The sequence below is a fragment of the Salmo salar genome, chromosome 28, assembly GCF_965601325.2.
Source record: "Salmo salar chromosome 28, fSalSal1, whole genome shotgun sequence".
Classification (NCBI taxonomy): domain Eukaryota; kingdom Metazoa; phylum Chordata; class Actinopteri; order Salmoniformes; family Salmonidae; genus Salmo; species Salmo salar.
The window spans coordinates 31,526,091-31,543,311 of NC_138318.1; the positions used below are offsets into that span (position 1 = coordinate 31,526,091).

The window sequence follows — 17,221 nt, forward strand, 5'->3', positions numbered from 1 at the left end:
ACATTCATTGGCTTATCAAATCAGAAACAGCTCACTGATAACCCATTTTCTCATGTTGGATCATTATCTGTATGCATTTTATTAAATAAAGGGTGGCTACTTTGAAGAATCCCAAATATATTTTGATTTAACACTTTGTTTGGTTACTACATGATTCCATATGTGTTGTTTCATAGTGTTGATGTCTTCACTATTATTCTACATTGTAGAAAAAAATAAAGAACCCCTGGAAGGAGTAGGTGTGTCCAAAATTGACTGGTACTGTATATATAATTTTTTTTATATACCACTCTTTGAGACCGGAAAATATTCTAAGTAGGTACTTTTCATGAACGTGAAAACATTCAAATTCAATCTTTAAGACTTCAAGGATTAGTTAACTCCGTTTTAGAACATCCCCCTCAGGCCACTCCCTCTTGAGCTACCATAGAAACCTCCACCACGGCCTAAAACCAAAAAAGAAATAAATCCAGAAATGAATAACATTGATTCAACCATTGTCATCTGCGTGTTTTCTGAAATACAGGCAGATGATGGTATCAGAGATGATGGAAAGTATTTACCCATTTTAGATGCTCCACTAGCAGTTGAGTTTAAGAAGAGCTCAATATATCAATGTTCTGCAGAACAAAAAAAACTCATACAATTATTTATGTAATGGTTATCATAACGGGGCAATAGTTAAGAGACTTAGAGATCCACGTACGCATGTGATTCTTGTCCTTTGACCTGGCTGAAACAGCATCTTCATGAGACCAAAACTCAACATCGGCCTGGCCTGTGGCTTTTCCATTGGGTCCAACGTCTATATGAACTCTCACAGGAATCAATAGTGAGAACTAAACCAAAAGGTGCACACACACCAAAGAATAAGGGCCTGATACAAACATCATGATTGTACAAATTAGAGTTACATAATTGTACTGTGAATATGATCTTTTAACGTGTTGACATCATTGGAAAAAGGAATGGGAGTGATTATGGGTGCTAGAGAAACGTGATTCTTACATTGGCTATGTCTCCCTCAGTGGCACGGAAAGGCAGGCTCCTCGCGTACAAAATGACCGCTGTGGGAGCTAGTGTCACCTGCACCAGCGTAGCCAAGGCCACCTATAGCTGCAATCACAGATAAAGGAGTTAATGTATCTGAGAAGGAATTTCAGGAACACTATCAGTCTGACATTACAAAGAAAAGAGCATATCTTACCTTTTCCTCTATCGAGCATATCGTACCTCTTCCTCTATCGCCCCTAATTCGGTCATCAAATATTCCATTAGAAAACAGTAATTACTGAAGCCATTGTAGTTGTCAAATCCGCCATAGCCTATGTGAACAGACAGAGAATGGGGAATCAATGATCAGCTTGTCAGTCCATTAGCCATCCTCAATCCAGTCCATTCTCAAACACTAAATTGACTTCACTAACCAAAACTACTGAACATACATACCCCCAGCGTAGCAGCCACCTCCACGCATATGGTCCAAAAGAGCACCCCCTCGGGCTGGCCCAGGGAAGAACCCACCTCGCCCATCATGGGTCTGTCATAGGGACCGGGTCTCTGCCTCATCAACCTTCTGGGGAGCTCATAGTAAGCCTGGATTTCATTCCGGCTGCTCTTAAAGATTTCTATGTACCTGAATGGATGTAAATCCAGTTTGAGTTATGACAAGAACATAACATGGGGTAACAGCCATATGGAGAACATCAGCAGACAAGACACTGCATGATTTCAAATGGGCAACTTTATCTAAGCCAAATAGTTGGGGTCAAACAGATGCCTTAATTATAGATTCAGAGGGGCAAGGAATAATAAAATGTATTTAAGCAATCGCAGTAAAAATATGGCGCAGCTTTCCCATAATCTGCTAATATTGCAGCAGGTTTTGTTTTGCACTTTCATCATGATGCAGTATTAAAAGGCTGTTAACATATAGAGGTGTCTCATCCCTGCGTGTTGTTTCTTCCATAAGGCGCATAGCTAGAAGCAAAGGCAATGAATACAAGTTTGAATAAAACCAGTTAATTTAATTAATCTAGCCTTGCCTAAGACATAGACCTAATGCCTGCGCCTTATGTAAATATAGTATTAGTTAGCTTGTCCCCTATAACAACAGGTTCAAGTGTAACCTGATAAACTTGCTTTGAAGATAAAACTACTTTCAGTGCGTACTAATCCCATGTCCCTGTCGCTAGAGAAGCGACTTCAACTAGCTTTGGCTGCCATCTATTGGAAAGGAATGGTAACTACACTGGCAAGCTCGTTGTCAAAGGAGACTTTAATAATATATGCCATTTAGCAGACTGGGTACATGGTAGTGGAAAGAGATCATCGAAACAGGATTACAATGTTGATATCATGGATGGTCAGTCCTTGCATCTATAGCTCTGTCTATGAATTTGAGAGTGGTTATATTTCTCCAGGCCCATCCCTCAGCTTTTTTACCAAAAGAGGAGCAGGGAGGCACTTTGTTATTGTTTCTGCTGCTGATTGCCACTTTAAGAAGTTAAGATGCAGATTAAATACACACCAAAATATGTTACAGATACTATAAAAATGTCCCATCACTCAGACAGGTAGTGAATACACAGCATCCAGCACAGCAAACAAACAAATATATTTTACAAAAGCCCATTTTACATCAAAATAATAACCACAGAGTTTATAGAGGGTGCAACAGTTCATAGGTGAGCATGCCTGTCCCATTAAACCCCTACAACTCATCCAGAACGCCGCAGCCCGTCTGGTGTTCAACCTTCCCAAGTTCTCTCACGTCACCCCGCTCCTCCGCACACTCCACTGGCTTCCAGTTGAAGCTCGCATCTGCTACAAGACCATGGTGCTTGCCTATGGAGCTGTGAGGGGAACGGCACCTCCGTACCTTCAGGCTCTGATCAGGCCTTACACCCAAACAAGGGCACTGCGTTCATCCACCTCTGGCCTGCTGGCCCCTCTACCTCTGCATAAGCACAGTTCCCGCTCAGCCCAGTCAAAACTGTTCGCTGCTCTGGCACCCCAATGGTGGAACAAGCTCCCTCACGACGCCAGGACAGCGGAGTCAATCACCACCTTCAGTAGACACCTGAAACCCCACCTCTTTAAGGAATACCTGGGATAGGATAAAGTAATCCTTCTAACCCCCCCCCCCCCCAAAAAAAAAATATATATAGATGTTATATTGTAAAGTGGTTGTTCCACTGGATATCAGAAGGTGAATGCACCAATTTGTAAGTCGCTCTGGATAAGAGCGTCTGCTAAATGACGTAAATGTAAACGATAGGTTGACAGAGTTGAAACAGCAGAACCAGGACATGGTAGCACATCCATTGAAACTGGTTAAAAAAAAAACAGTGGAAAAACAATTTCACTCTGATTCCTTTTATGGATGGGTGTATCTTTGAATTTGCTGTTGAATGACCTGCTCCTTCTCCATTTTTGGAACACCATCCCGCTCCCCCAAAGTGATCGATAGTATATCTCGGCTCGCACTGTGATGATTGTGATTGAGCTCTCAGGTTCATACAGCGAGTTCTGGTCTTCACTGATCTCATTCTCCATCAGCTCCATCTGGGGCGTATCGGGGCAGGACTCGGTTGTATACTGATGGTCGTGAGCGCAATCTAGCTGGGCCCTGGTCCCGGTGGACCTCTTCTCCACCGCAGCACAGGAACACTCTGGCACCCAGGGGTCAGTTTGGCATGCTGTACTAACTGTTCTTTCCTGTCGGTAGAAAACAATTAAGGCATCTATTAGGCTATAGTTATATTCAAGAATCAGAGCATATACCTGAAATAAACAGCCTTAGAAATAACATGGATTTGTATGCACAAATGAAAACATTTTCAGGGATGAAGATGTTCTCCTGAAAACAAACTGAACCCAAATATATCAGTTGGCATTAACAAGCTACCTGTTGTATGCTTTGTCAACACACACACACACACACTGCAAATACAGGGACATTTATTTTTCAGCAAACATTAGCTATGTCAACTTTAGTCTAGCTAAATGAGTTGGAGCTAACAAAACATTACAAAAACAAATCTGTCAACAAAATGTATTACAGTACTTGACTATCTGAGGTGGAAGCTAGCTACAGTAACTAACGTTACCCAATAACGGGTAAGCGATGTTGATGATGGTCGGTCGCTACACCATAACCCTCGAAATGTCAAATGGAGTTCTGCAAGCAGAAAGGACTTCAATGTAGGCCTTTGACTCCTTTCCATTCGGAAGCTCCCGGTTGCCGCATCGAAAGTGCCCTTCATCGCGAAGTCTGCCTCCACAAAATGCTGTCTGCAGATCCTGATAGCTCGAGGTGGCACATCCTTCCTCTTCAGGACATGGAGCCACTTCTTCAAAAGTTGTAGGTCCTTGGGCAGCCGATGGTAGTTTACCGAGGGATTTTTTTTTTTTGAGTCAATTCCTACAGCCTGGCGCTATACAGTTCATGATTGAATCGCTACTCGCTGTTGCCCGCCCCTAACCTCCCATTCTCTACCAGACCAGTCGTCAGTCGTTACTATGGCAATTTAAAATGGCGCTGACCATAGCTCAAATAAACCTTGTCCGCGATCAAAATACTAAATATAGAGATGTTTTTGTGTTAAATGCACATGTTTAGTATTATTGGATTGAATGCATCTCTTTGCTTAGATTTACTTCCTAAAGTGTTTCCATTCCCCTTTAAGGTGCCACCAACCTCTTGTGCTGGAACATCTAATCCATCATTAGGCCTGGTGGTTTTTGCATTCAAAATTGTAACACTTTGTTCATAGACACTTTTACTATTTCACTACTTCACTATTTCCTCCTTACTGCAGCCAATGGAAGTCCCTGGAGCAGTGGCGGTTCTAGACCATTTCAACTTGGGGGGCCAAGCTGGGGCCAGTTGTACTGTTAGAGGGGCCAGTTACATTAGACGTTATTGTTGTCATATCGTTTTCTTCACTGCATTGCAGGCATTAGCAGGCAAAAGACCATGTTCATAATGCAGATGCATGTGATACGATACTGTTGTTTTCCGCCTAAAGCCTTCCCTCTAGAAAATGTGTGGGTTAAATTAGTGTTCCGCGTTGCCACTGTCTAATAATGGATGTAAAAAAAGAACAATAGCAAAAATGTGTTATGTAAAAATTATTTCATACTCCACATTTAGGGGGGCAACAAGGGGGTGGCCCCCCTAGTGCCCCGGAGACGTATCATACACCCGTTGCAGCTGTCGTAGTCTGTAGGGCCGCTGCATTTAAACACCCAGTCCAGAAACCCATAAATACTTTTTACATTATGCTTATCATCAGTAAAACAAATATAAAATCACCTGCCTACAATATTGCGACGGGCAATGTATTTGCTATCCTTTGCTATGGTGTTTTTAAAATCCTATTTTGTTTTCAATTCCATGAAAGCTTCCCCACTGGACCTTCCTTCCTTTGAAAAACGTGAAGCACACTCCATTCACTTTCCCCACGACGTTACAATCTGCAAGAGATGCACAGGATTAACTTAATTGGTGCCTTCCTCATTGACCAACAAGGCGCAAACAATGATAATGCAATGTGACTCTCTTGAACGCCACGACTTTCAGTTTCATGGAAGTGGAGCTCCTACTCACCAGAGAAGAACCCTGCCTGCCACCTCTTCCTGGGTGCAGGAACAAGGCAAGCCCCAAATCCTCACCACCTACCCCTCATTCACCTACATAGTCCCTTCGTCTGGACCATGGTTGAAAAGGGAAAGAAAAGTTTTCATTAGCAATATCAAGCATATACCTTATAAACTTATTTGCTAGGCCTGATGTGGAATTCAATTTCCAGGTACCTACTAGTAGCTAGTTAAACCATTTACTAGTTAGCTAGCTAGTTATTTGCCTCAAGGTCGATTGCATCTTCCTCTGTGGCAAACCTTGCATATATTGACTAGTTTAATTTAGCGAAGTTAGCTATAAGCAGTGTTTACATGAACATTGTACAAAACAATATATAGATATCACACAACAAAAATAAATCCAGAGAGACATAAAAAGTATCACGATATAGACAAGTTACATTTAGGCAAATACTGTAGTAGACACTGATAATTTGGTATTTATGCATTTTAAAAAAACAAGCAGTGCTTAATTTTAAGCCTCTCTGTTTTGGACTGTTTTGGTGTGTGGTCTAAGTCTAGGTTTAAGTGTCTCTTTTCCAAGCTTAAAAGGATAAACATTCAACACCATGGGCCATTAAAAGGTTAAAAACATTGGCCATGCTGTCAATTCTAGCATGACTTCTGCTACATTCAAACAACTGGGAAATCTCATACTTCAGTGAGTTCAAGACAACTGGGAACTCAGGGGAAAAAGAGCTCCGAATGGGGAAAATACGGTCATCCAACTCGGAATTCCAAGTCGGGACCTCGGGCCTTTTTCTAGAGCTCCGACCTGAAGATCACTGACATCATGATTCAACATTGTTTTTTTCCGAGTTCCCAGTTGTCTTGAAAGCACCATAAATCCAGAGAATTCCAGACTTTGTCAAAGTTTGATGACAAAATTTGCCCACAAAGGAACACCACGCCACCTTCCTGTTCAAGTGAGCACAGCACAAAAGGTGAGTCCAACAATCTCTTGTATGCTGCTGCATAAATTCTGTAATATGCCATTGGAGATATGTATACTGTAGCTAAGAAAGTAATACTAAGTGTACATTGTGTAGTAAGCTGTTAGTAGCCCATGTGCCTCACCCTAATCATTTTGTCCCTTCTCCCCCTCATAATTTAGCCTATGTAACAGTATAGCTTCCGTCCCTCTCCTCGCCCCAACCTGGGCTTGAACCAAGGACCCTCTGCACACATCAACAACTGACACCTACGAAGCATAGCAAGGGGAACAACTACTTCAGGTCTCAGAGCGAGTGACGTCACCGATTGAAACGCTATTAGCGCGCACCACCGCTAACTAGCTGGCCATTTCACATCGGTTACACCTACTGTTCTGACTTGGTGGTGCACATGTAGCTTATAGACTGTTTTAAAGAAATGTAATTATCAAATATTGTAAGAGCTTTTGTGTGCTTATATGCCCCCTTTATTTATCCTATGGTTCTGACTTGGTGTACAGGGAGAATACTGTAAGAACAGCCCATGTTCTGAATTCTGTCGCTGTACAGTCGTGGCCAAAAGTTTTGAGAATGACACAAATATTAATTTTCACAAAGTCTGCTGCCTCAGTTTGTATGATGGCAATTTGCATATACTCCAGAATGTTATGAAGAGTGATCAGATGAATTGCAATTAATTGCAAAGTCCCTCTTTGCCATGCAAATGAACTGAATCCCCAAAAAACATTTCCACTGCATTTCAGCCCTGCCACAAAAGGACCAGCTGACATCATGTCAGTGATTCTCTCGTTAACACAGGTGTGAGTGTTGACGAGGGCAAGGCTGGAGATCACTCTGTCATTCTGATTGAGTTCAAATAACAGACTGGAAGCTTCAAAAGGAGGGTGGTGCTTGGAATTATTGTTCTTCCTCTGTCAACCATGGTTACCTGCAAGGAAAAACGTGCCGTCATCATTGCTTTGCACAAAAAGGGCTTCACAGGCAAGGATATTGCTGCCAGTACGATTGCACCTAAATCAACCATTTATCAGCTCATCAAGAACTTCAAGGAGAGCGATTCATTTGTTGTGAAGAAGGCTTCAGGGTGCCCAAGAAAGCCCAGCAAGTGCCAGGACCGTCTCCTAAAGTTGATTCAGCTGGGGGATTGGGGCACCACCAGTACAGAGCTTGCTCAGGAATGACAGCAGGCAGGTGTGAGTGCATCTGCACGCACAGTGAGGCGAAGACTTTTGAAGGATGGCCTGGTGTCAAGAAGGGCAGCAAAGAAGCCACTTTTCTCCAGGAAAAACATCAGGGACAGACTGATATTCTGCAAAAGGTACAGGGATTGGACTGCTGAGGACTGGGGTAAAGTCATTTTCTCTGATGAATCCCCTTTCCGATTGTTTGGGGCATCTGGAAAAAAGCTTGTCCGGAGAATACAAGGTGAGCGCTACCATCAGTCCTGTGTCATGCCAACAGTAAAGCATCCTGAGACCATTCATGTGTGGGGTTGCTTCTCAGCCAAGGGAATGAGCTCACTCACAATTTTGCCTAAGAACACAGCCATGAATAAAGAATGGTACCAACACATCCTCCGAGAGAAAATTCTCCCAACCATCCAGGAACAGTTTGGTGACAAACAATGCCTTTTCCAGCATGATGGAGCACCTTGCCATAATGCAAAAGTGATAACTAAGTGGCTCGGGGAACAAAACATTTATATTTTGGGTCCATGGCCAGGAAACTCCCCAGACCTTAATCCCATTGAGAACTTGTGGTCAATCCTCAAAAGGCGGGTGGACAAACAAAAACCCACATATTCTGACAAACTCCAGGCATTGATTATGCAAGAATGGGCTGCCATAAGTCAGGATGTGGCCCAGAATTTAATTGACAGCATGCCAGTGTAACTGATGTGAAATGGCTAGTTAGTTAGCGGTGGTGCGTGCTAATAGCGTTTCAATCAGTGACGTCACTCGCTCTGAGACTTGAAGTAGGGTTTCCCCTTGCAAGGGCCGCGGCTTTTGTGGCGCGATGGGTAACGATGCTTCGTGGGGTGTCAGTTGTTGATGTGTGCAAGGGTCCCTGGTTCGAGCCTGGGTTGGGGCGAAGAGAGGGACGGAACCTACACTGTAACATTGATGCTGTTGACCCGGATCATTGGTTGCTGCGGAAAAGGAGGAGGTCAAAAGGGGGGTGAGTGTAACCGATGTGAAATGGCTAGTTAGTTAGCGGTGGTGTGTGCTAATAGCGTTTCAATCAGTGACGTCACTCGCACTGAGACTTGAAGTAGGGTTTCCCCTTGCGTTGCAAGGGCCGCGGCTTTTGTGGCGCGATGGGTAACGATGCTTTGTGGGGTGTCAGTTGTTGATGTGTGCAAGGGTCCCTGGTTCGAGCCCGGGTTGGGGCGAAGAGAGGGACGGAACCTACACTGTAACACCAGGGCGGATTGCAGAGGTCTTGAAAAAGAAGGGTCAACACTGCAAATATTGACTTTTTACATCAACTTCATGTAATTGTCAATAAAAGCCTTTGACACTTATGAAATGCTTGTAATTATACTTCAGTATTCCATAGTAACATCTGACAAAAATATCTAAAGAGACTGAAGCAGCACACTTTGAGGAAATTAATATTTGTGTCATTCTCAAATCTTTTGGCCATGACTGTACATTTCAAAAGTGCTGAACAAATAGTTATTTTGACTAAGTCCGTCCTAGCTTGCTCATTAATGTCTTAATCTAAATCACAGATTGCCTCTTATACGGTCGTTGTCCCCTCATGCCATAGTTTGTACATCTCCATTGTCAGTAGAAACCACATTTGTTTTAAGCAAGTCAGCCATATCAGTTATGTTTTTTTAAAAGGCAGTAAATGAGGCTGAGTTTTGCTGCCAGACAAGGCTCTGCTGATAGCCGGGTGTAGCAGAGGTAAGGATTCACTACATGGTGCTGAAAAGAAAGCTCTGCTGTTGGGACAGCTTTATGTAAGCCCTAACAGTTTGTGTGCACGTTTGTCACGTTGTAGTGCAATTCATGTATTATTTTGTGTTGTGTAGTGGCTTTTTATTTCAACTTTATTTAACTAGGCTTTGCTGGCATGCATCTAAAAAAAATTTGGGGAGTTTGCCGCACCAAGATTTACATGCTAAAATCGACACAGGGTCTAAGTTTTTCTCAGGTGACAGACAGTTCACAGCAGGTAATGTCGCGATAACATAACATCTTAGCGGGCAGTGTGGCAACGTGGTTGTGTTCTAGCCCGTCTTTTGAACAGTCACGCTGCACGTAGGATAACAACAATGTTGATGGATATTACAACCATTATTCAGATACTGTATCTTCTGAGATGTACATCGAGATTGCAAATAAAATACACAGCGATTAGTAATCTGTGCAGACCGACTGCAAAAAACACAACCTGGAACGCAATCATAATGTGCGTCTCGGTCTGGGGTGCGTTTCGTTCGATAAAACTTTGTGCAACGTTTTATTAAACGGAAACGGTACTGTACTAAACGACCATTTGAAGAACGACGTGATTATGGTAGGACAGATGGAGATGATGTATGGTGTGTGCTGCACGAGTTATGTGATTTCAAATGGTCACACCCATATTGATCAGGCCACACTTCAACGTACCCACCAAACTGTTGTAGAACAACGCAGTTTTGGGGAAACGTGTCGTTCAGTACAAACCGTCACATTGCTACAAACGTTGAATCGAACTGAACACGCCGCTGTTTTAAACCGGACTGTCTACTTTGAGTTTGAAACGCAGACGTTATTTTTAACCCCTCAGCCGTCGCTCTAGCTACTTTCCCTCGGGTTATCACCGTCGAAACCGGATGCAGTTAGATTGCCCACTTAATTGGAGGTCCAATTCACAAACGTTATCCCCCCAGCCATCGATTTTACGACCGATTTAGCTCGAGGGAGCAAGTACAGAACTGTGGCAAGACATCAGTAGATTTATAATTGAACACTTTTATGAAGGTGTAACACTATTGTGGAGAGATGTACGCTTGGATTCTTTACCTACGATGGGAATAAGATGAAACATTTTTATGTAATTCATTTCATTATTCTTTGGCCAAATTTCATATTCACAAATGTAAATTTACAAATAAATTTTTTTTAAAAATTCTTACCCTACAAAAATAAATTGAACTGTATTTTAAGACAATTAAATACTCTACTAACAAAAAAGCTGTTAGAATTCTAAGTGTATGTATTGAATTCTAAGTCTGTATTGATTTGTTGTTAATGAAAAAGAGACCTGTAACACTTGTGGGGTTGATATGACCCACAATTCAATGCAAACTATAGTCACGTGTCAAACTCTGGTGTCCAGGAAGTCTCAAATGTCATCAACGTTACTGCATTTTCGGCATGTCAGACAAAATTACAAAACTAGCTTTCTTAAAAAAAACATATATATATATATATATATATAAAACGTAGCTAGTTTCATAAACATATTTTTTGGAATTCTGACATTTATTGGAATAAATGCCCAAACTATAAAACTAGCCAGCCAGCTATGGGTAACTGTAACTTTAGCTAGCTAAATTACCTGACAGTTACGTTAGTTTTAGCTAGCTATGTTCGCTTGCTAGGTACATTAATACCTTTAATACGTTTTTAAGCTCAATATTTCCACCAAGGAGGTTGCCTCTCCGATCATCAGTCTCACTCGCTTTGGCAAGGGACATAAGGTATACTCAGATTTGACGATGTAAAACGTAATTCGAGGGTTTAGGACCGAGGGCTGTCTAGTTTGGACTGCTGCCTATATCTGATCAAAATAGTCTAGGTGGGGTTCTCTCCTCGTCTCCTTTTTACAATGATTTTGAAACAATACACATTTACCCTGGGCAGATGCCTACCTACGGTTTCTATCACATCAATGAAATAAAGATGGCTACTAGACCAGAGTTGACTAACCTTTTTCACCTGCACTGGTCTGCAAGCGCAATATTTTGGGCCTATTCTATGGGGAGATTGTCTAGTCAAGCCAGCCCTATCAAGTCGGTGCAGACGAAGAAAATGAGAGGAAGCAATGGACTTTAGACTTTTGGAATGATACACCCTCTGGTTAAAGTTTATTTAGAGGCGTGCAGCTGTTAAACTTCTTCATTTCTCGGTGAAATCAGCACAGGTCTACTCTAGTAAGTCATGGAGATTCCAATATTCACTGTTGATGCGTTTACCAACTTACCATTCAAAGGAAATCCTGCAGCAGTTTGTCTGCTTTTACATGTAAGTATACTTTTTTCTATTTGGGAGGCAAATAATACATGATTACATGTCATTGCATATGCTCATGTATTGCTGAATAATCAACATGAGTATTTGCTTTAAGTTATCTTACCACAGGTATACTTAAATACACTGCTCAAAAAAATAAAGGGAACACTTAAACAACACAATGTAACTCCAAGTCAATCACACTTCTGTGAAATCAAACTGTCCACTTAGGAAGCAACACTGATTGACAATAAATTTCACATGCTGTTGTGCAAATGGAATAGACAACAGGTGGAAATTATAGGCAATTAGCAAGACACCCCCAATAAAGGAGTGGTTCTGCAGGTGGTAACCACAGACCACTTCTCAGTTCCTATGCTTCCTGGCTGATGTTTTGGTCACTTTTGAATGCTGGCGGTGCTTTCACTCTAGTGGTAGCATGAGACGGAGTCTACAACCCACACAAGTGGCTCAGGTAGTGCAGCTCATCCAGGATGGCACATCAATGCGAGCTGTGGCAAGAAGGTTTGCTGTGTCTGTCAGCGTAGTGTCCAGAGCATGGAGGCGCTACCAGGAGACAGGCCAGTACATCCGGAGACGTGGAGGAGGCCGTAGGAGGGCAACAACCCAGCAGCAGGACCGCTACCTCCGCCTTTGTGCAAGGAGGAGCAGGAGAAGCACTGCCAGAGCCCTGCAAAATGACCTCCAGCAGGCCACAAATGTGCATGTGTCTGCTCAAACGGTCAGAAACAGACTCCATGAGGGCGGTATGAGGGCCTGACGTCCACAGGTGGGGGTTGTGCTTACAGCCCAACACCGTGCAGGACGTTTGGCATTTGCCAGAGAACACCAAGATTGGTAAATTCGCCACTGGCGCCCTGTGCTCTTCACAGATGAAAGTAGGTTCACACTGAGCACGTGACAGACGTGACAGAGTCTGGAGACGCCGTGGAGAACGTTCTGCTGCCTGCAACATCCTCCAGCATGACCGGTTTGGCGGTGGGTCAGTCATGGTGTGGGGTGGCATTTCTTTGGGGGGCCGCACAGCCCTCCATGTGCTCGCCAGAGGTAGTCTGACTGCCATTAGGTACCGAGATGAGATCCTCAGACCCCTTGTGAGACCATATGCTGGTGCGGTTGGCCCTGGGTTCCTCCTAATGCAAGACAATGCTAGACCTCATGTGACTGGAGTGTGTCAGCAGTTCCTGCAAGAGGAAGGCATTGATGCTATGGACTGGCCCGCCCGTTCCCCAGACCTGAATCCAATTGAGCACATCTGGGACATCATGTCTCGCTCCATCCACCAACGCCACGTTGCACCACAGACTGTCCAGGAGTTGGCGGATGCTTTAGTCCAGGTCTGGGAGGAGATCCCTTAGGAGACCATCCGCCACCTCATCAGGAGCATGCCCAGGCATTGTAGGGAGATCATACAGGCACGTGGAGGCCACACACACTACTGAGCCTCATTTTGACTTGTTTTAAGGACATTACATCAAAGTTGAATCAGCCTGTAGTGTGGTTTTCCACTTTAATTTTGAGTGTGACTCCAAATCCAGACCTCCATGGGTTGATAAATTAGATTTCCATTGATTATTTTTGTGTGATTTTGTTGTTAGCACATTCAACTATGTAAAGAAAAAAAGTATTTAATAAGATTATTTATTTCATTCAGATCTCGGATGTGTTGTTTAAGTGTTCTCTTTATTTCTTTGAGCAGGATATTACCAATGTAATCATGTAAAAAAATACTGTTGACTGTTCTCAACCAAAGGAATTGCAGGATGATATGTACCAGAACATTGCTGCTGAGATGAACCTGTCAGAGACTGCCTTCATCATACGGCTCAATTCAAAAGATGACTTCAGCTCAGGTATCTTTTTTTGGACATTCTGAAATAGAGTTGAAACTTACAAATGTATTCGATATAAAAAGACATGCCACTTTTACAATTTTCTGTGCAGAAGTTTGCAAATCTGCCATCTGGTGGTAATCTATTTTATTGCAATTAACTAAGAGGGGGTGACTGCTGCCAATGAGAGTAGATGGGGATTGAGGAAAGAACATGTAAATCAACTCACCACAACTTCCTAAAATGACTGACATGGGAACTTGTATGTGTTGTATTGAAGGAGCACGCTTCCGTTTGCGTTGGTTCACCCCCACCACTGAGGTTCCTCTGTGTGGCCATGCCACCCTGGCTTCAGCTGCAGTACTGTTTTACAAAAAAAGTAAGAATGACAGTGACGACATTAAACAATAAGGGTGGTATGTCAACGCGGAGTGCCTGGATACAGCCCTTAGCCGTGGTATATTGGCCATATACCACAAACCCACGAGGTGCCTTATTGCTATTATAAACTGGTTACAAACATAATTAGAACAGTACAAATAAATGTTTTGTCATACCCGTGGTATACGGTCTCATATACCACTGCTTTCAGCCAATCGGCATTCAGGGCTCGAACCACCCAGTTTATAATACAGTATCTCACATGTAAGCAAGCTAATTGCAACAAGTACACACTTTCTGTATAGACTGCAATTCAATTAACTGTTTCTATCCCACGACCCCCCTTCCTTCAGAAAATGTCAACTCAACAGTGATCTTTGAGACATTGAGTGGAGAGCTGTATGTGCGACAACAAGGGGAATCTATAGTGATGGTTTTCCCCCTGAACAAACCTACTCCTGTGGTAGGTGATGGAATCAATGTGGTACATTCATGTTCAGCATGTTATATACACTGAGTATACCAAACATTTGGAACACCTACCTAATATTGTAGGCCGTCATTGTGAATAAGAATTTGTTCTTAACTGACTTGCTTAATTAAATAAAGGTTAAATATTTGTATTTTTTTGCACCCCCTTTTGCCCTCAGAACAGCCTCAATTCGTCGGGGTATGGACACAAGGTGTCGAAAGCGTTCCACAGGGATGCTGGCCCATGTTGACTCCAATGCTTCCCACAGTTGTGTCAAGTTGGCTGGATGTCCTTTGGGTGGTGGACCATTCTTGATACACACAAGAAACTGTTGAGTGTGAAAAACCCAGCAGTGCTGCAGTTCTTGACACAAACCGGTACACCTGGCACCTACTACCATACCCCGTTCAAAGGCACTTAACTTTTGTCTTGCCCATTCACACTATGAATGGCACACATACACAATCCATGTCTCAGTTGTCTCAAGGCTTACTTATCCTTCTTTAACCTGTCTCCTCCCCTTCATCTACACTGATTGAAGTGGATTTAACAGATGACCTCAATAAGGGGTCATAGCTTTCACCTGGTCAGTCTGTCATGGAAAGAGCAGGTGTTCTTAATGTTTTGTGCACTCAGTGCACATGCTATTATAAATATTGCATAAAAGCCTTTGCATATCAATGTAACTTTTTAAATGTTCTAATTGAAGCTTATTAATATCCTCAGGGCCTCAAAGAATTTAAAGACATAGTTAAAGTAAGTGCATCGTCCTTCTTACCACTGGTTCTATAATTGATGGTGAAGAATAAGACTTGATGTGACAGTCTGAATGTGTATGTGCAGGCTGCTGTGGGAGACCAACCAGTTCAAGAAGTGTGCCTCTGTGCCACCACCAAAATGCTAATGGTGCGCCTTGCTGACAGTTGTGACAGGTACCTTTAAAATATATAATAAAAGCACTCATTATTCATTATCCCTGGGCTGTTGGGAAACGGAGAGGATGGAAGGGCAACTTAACCTGAAAGGGATTGAAACAGTGAGTCTTGGGTTATAGGTCAGTGCTCACGTCCCTGCGGCCAGACCCAGCAGTTCTGCTCCGTGTAGACACTGGCGGGAGGGTTAGGTGTCTGCTTGTCACCATGATCGGAGACCCTGGCTGTCAGCCTGGCTATGACTTCTACTCCAGAAACTTCTTCCCCTGGTTCGGGGTTCCTGAGGACCCTGTGACTGGTAAGAACAGAGGACATTGGCCAGTCTTATTCTGTAGGCCTTTAGAACCTTTAATTCAAATATATATATTTTTTTAATATTTTTTTTTAGGCTCTGCGCATACTGTCCTTGCAGGCTACTGGTCAGAGAAACTTGGCAAGAAAAAGATGCTGGGTGGGTAATCTAAACAGTATTGCAACATGGAGGTCAAATTCCATTGCACAGAACAATACATTTACAGATATTGGTGGACAGGTACATCTTGAGTCCAGTAAAATCCAATCAATAATCATGTAAATGGAATCATTTGAAGAACTGCCACTAACACACTATATTTCCCCCCTGTGTGACAGCCTATCAGTGCTCTAGCCGTGGTGGAGAGCTGGAGCTTGAGCTACAGGATGATGGCAGGCTCAATATCGCTGGCCAGGCGGTAACCGTCCTGCAGGGGATTCTCACTTTGTAGAGACTATACTGTTTACTCAGACCTAGCCAAATGTACAACAGGAGCATAGCAATTAAATAAAAAAAACTCTTGACTGTGTCTGTAGATTATTTGGGTTTTGAGAGATTATTCCATTGTGTCAAATTGTTAGTCAACATTCAGCATACAATCTTCACTATTTGGACAGTGACGCACATTTTTTAATGTCTCTATACTCCAGCATTTTGGATATGAGATCAAGTTTTGAATATGAGGTGACTACTGAATGTCACCTTTTATCTGGGGGTATTTTCATACATATCGGTTTTACCATTAAGGAAGTTAACTTTATTTAAACCAAAATCTGTATTTTGGATTTAAATGGCATGTTATAGAAGGGTCCAAACATTTCACTTTGTTTTGAGAAACTTCCCCCGCCAGCAATATACTTTCTCATGCTCATTCTGCAGTGTAGGGATTTAGATAAAACATTAACAAAAGCAACAACAAAAAACACACACCCAAATACATATTTTTAGAAACGGAAGCACTCTCAGTATTGTGATGCAGGTCTTTAGATGTTATACACATGAAATTGTGTCATTCCGAACTTTATCTGCAAAGTTATATTCCATTTTGTTTCCCCTTTCCAGCTGTGATATCTATGTGTAGCCCGCCTATGCACACACAAAAAAAGTATGACTCAAGTCGTACAAAATGGAATATAATGTTGCAGATAAAGTTCGGAATGACACAGTTTCATGTGTACAACATCTAAAGACCTGCATCACTATACTGAGAGCATTGCCATTTCTAAAGTGATGTTTTTGGAGCTTTGGTTCAGAACGACTATGAGGAAGTGTATCACTGGTCGGGGTAAGTTGCTCAAAACCAAGTGAAATTGCAAAAAACAAAAAGTGTCTGGATTCTTCTTTAACATGCCATTTACATCCAAAATACAGATTTGCCTCAAATAATAAAGTGGACTTCTCCTTTAAGAAATAAAAGCACTTTAGGTATCCCCAAACTTGAAGTCAGAATTCAAATTTTAG

General features: G+C 42.5%; 1 protein-coding gene and 1 pseudogene across 3 annotated transcripts; one reads left to right on the plus strand and one right to left on the minus strand.

Moving 5' to 3' along the window:
• Positions 1 to 387: 387 nt before the first annotated feature.
• Positions 388 to 10,963, minus strand: LOC106589796 (heterogeneous nuclear ribonucleoprotein H3-like; annotated as a pseudogene). Its single transcript, XR_014383048.1, has 8 exons — positions 5,615 to 10,963; positions 4,113 to 5,481; positions 1,450 to 3,720; positions 1,234 to 1,325; positions 1,009 to 1,116; positions 707 to 839; positions 564 to 620; positions 388 to 446 (listed from the first exon to the last, which is right to left on the minus strand). The product of XR_014383048.1 is annotated as a heterogeneous nuclear ribonucleoprotein H3-like (transcript).
• Positions 10,964 to 11,073: 110 nt separating this feature from the next.
• pbld2 (Phenazine biosynthesis-like domain-containing protein 2) lies at positions 11,074 to 16,289 on the plus strand. 2 transcript variants are annotated; one of them, XM_014180119.3, is made up of 9 exons: positions 11,074 to 11,842; positions 13,605 to 13,704; positions 13,964 to 14,062; positions 14,418 to 14,527; positions 15,263 to 15,292; positions 15,380 to 15,468; positions 15,591 to 15,766; positions 15,857 to 15,919; positions 16,099 to 16,289. In XM_014180119.3, the coding sequence occupies exons 1-9, from the start codon at positions 11,759 to 11,761 to the stop codon at positions 16,209 to 16,211; spliced, it is 864 nt and encodes a 287-aa protein (XP_014035594.1). In that variant the 5' UTR covers positions 11,074 to 11,758; the 3' UTR covers positions 16,212 to 16,289.
• Positions 16,290 to 17,221: the final 932 nt, after the last annotated feature.

Coding starts and splice junctions, on each gene's coding strand:
- pbld2 (XM_014180119.3), top strand. CDS start 11,759: ATGGAGATTCCAATATTCACTGTTGATGCGTTTACCAACTTACCATTC. Junction 15,293..15,379: donor AATTTAAAGACATAGTTAAA/GTAAGTGCATCG, acceptor GTGTATGTGCAG/GCTGCTGTGGGAGACCAACC. Junction 15,469..15,590: donor CTTGCTGACAGTTGTGACAG/GTACCTTTAAAA, acceptor CTTGGGTTATAG/GTCAGTGCTCACGTCCCTGC.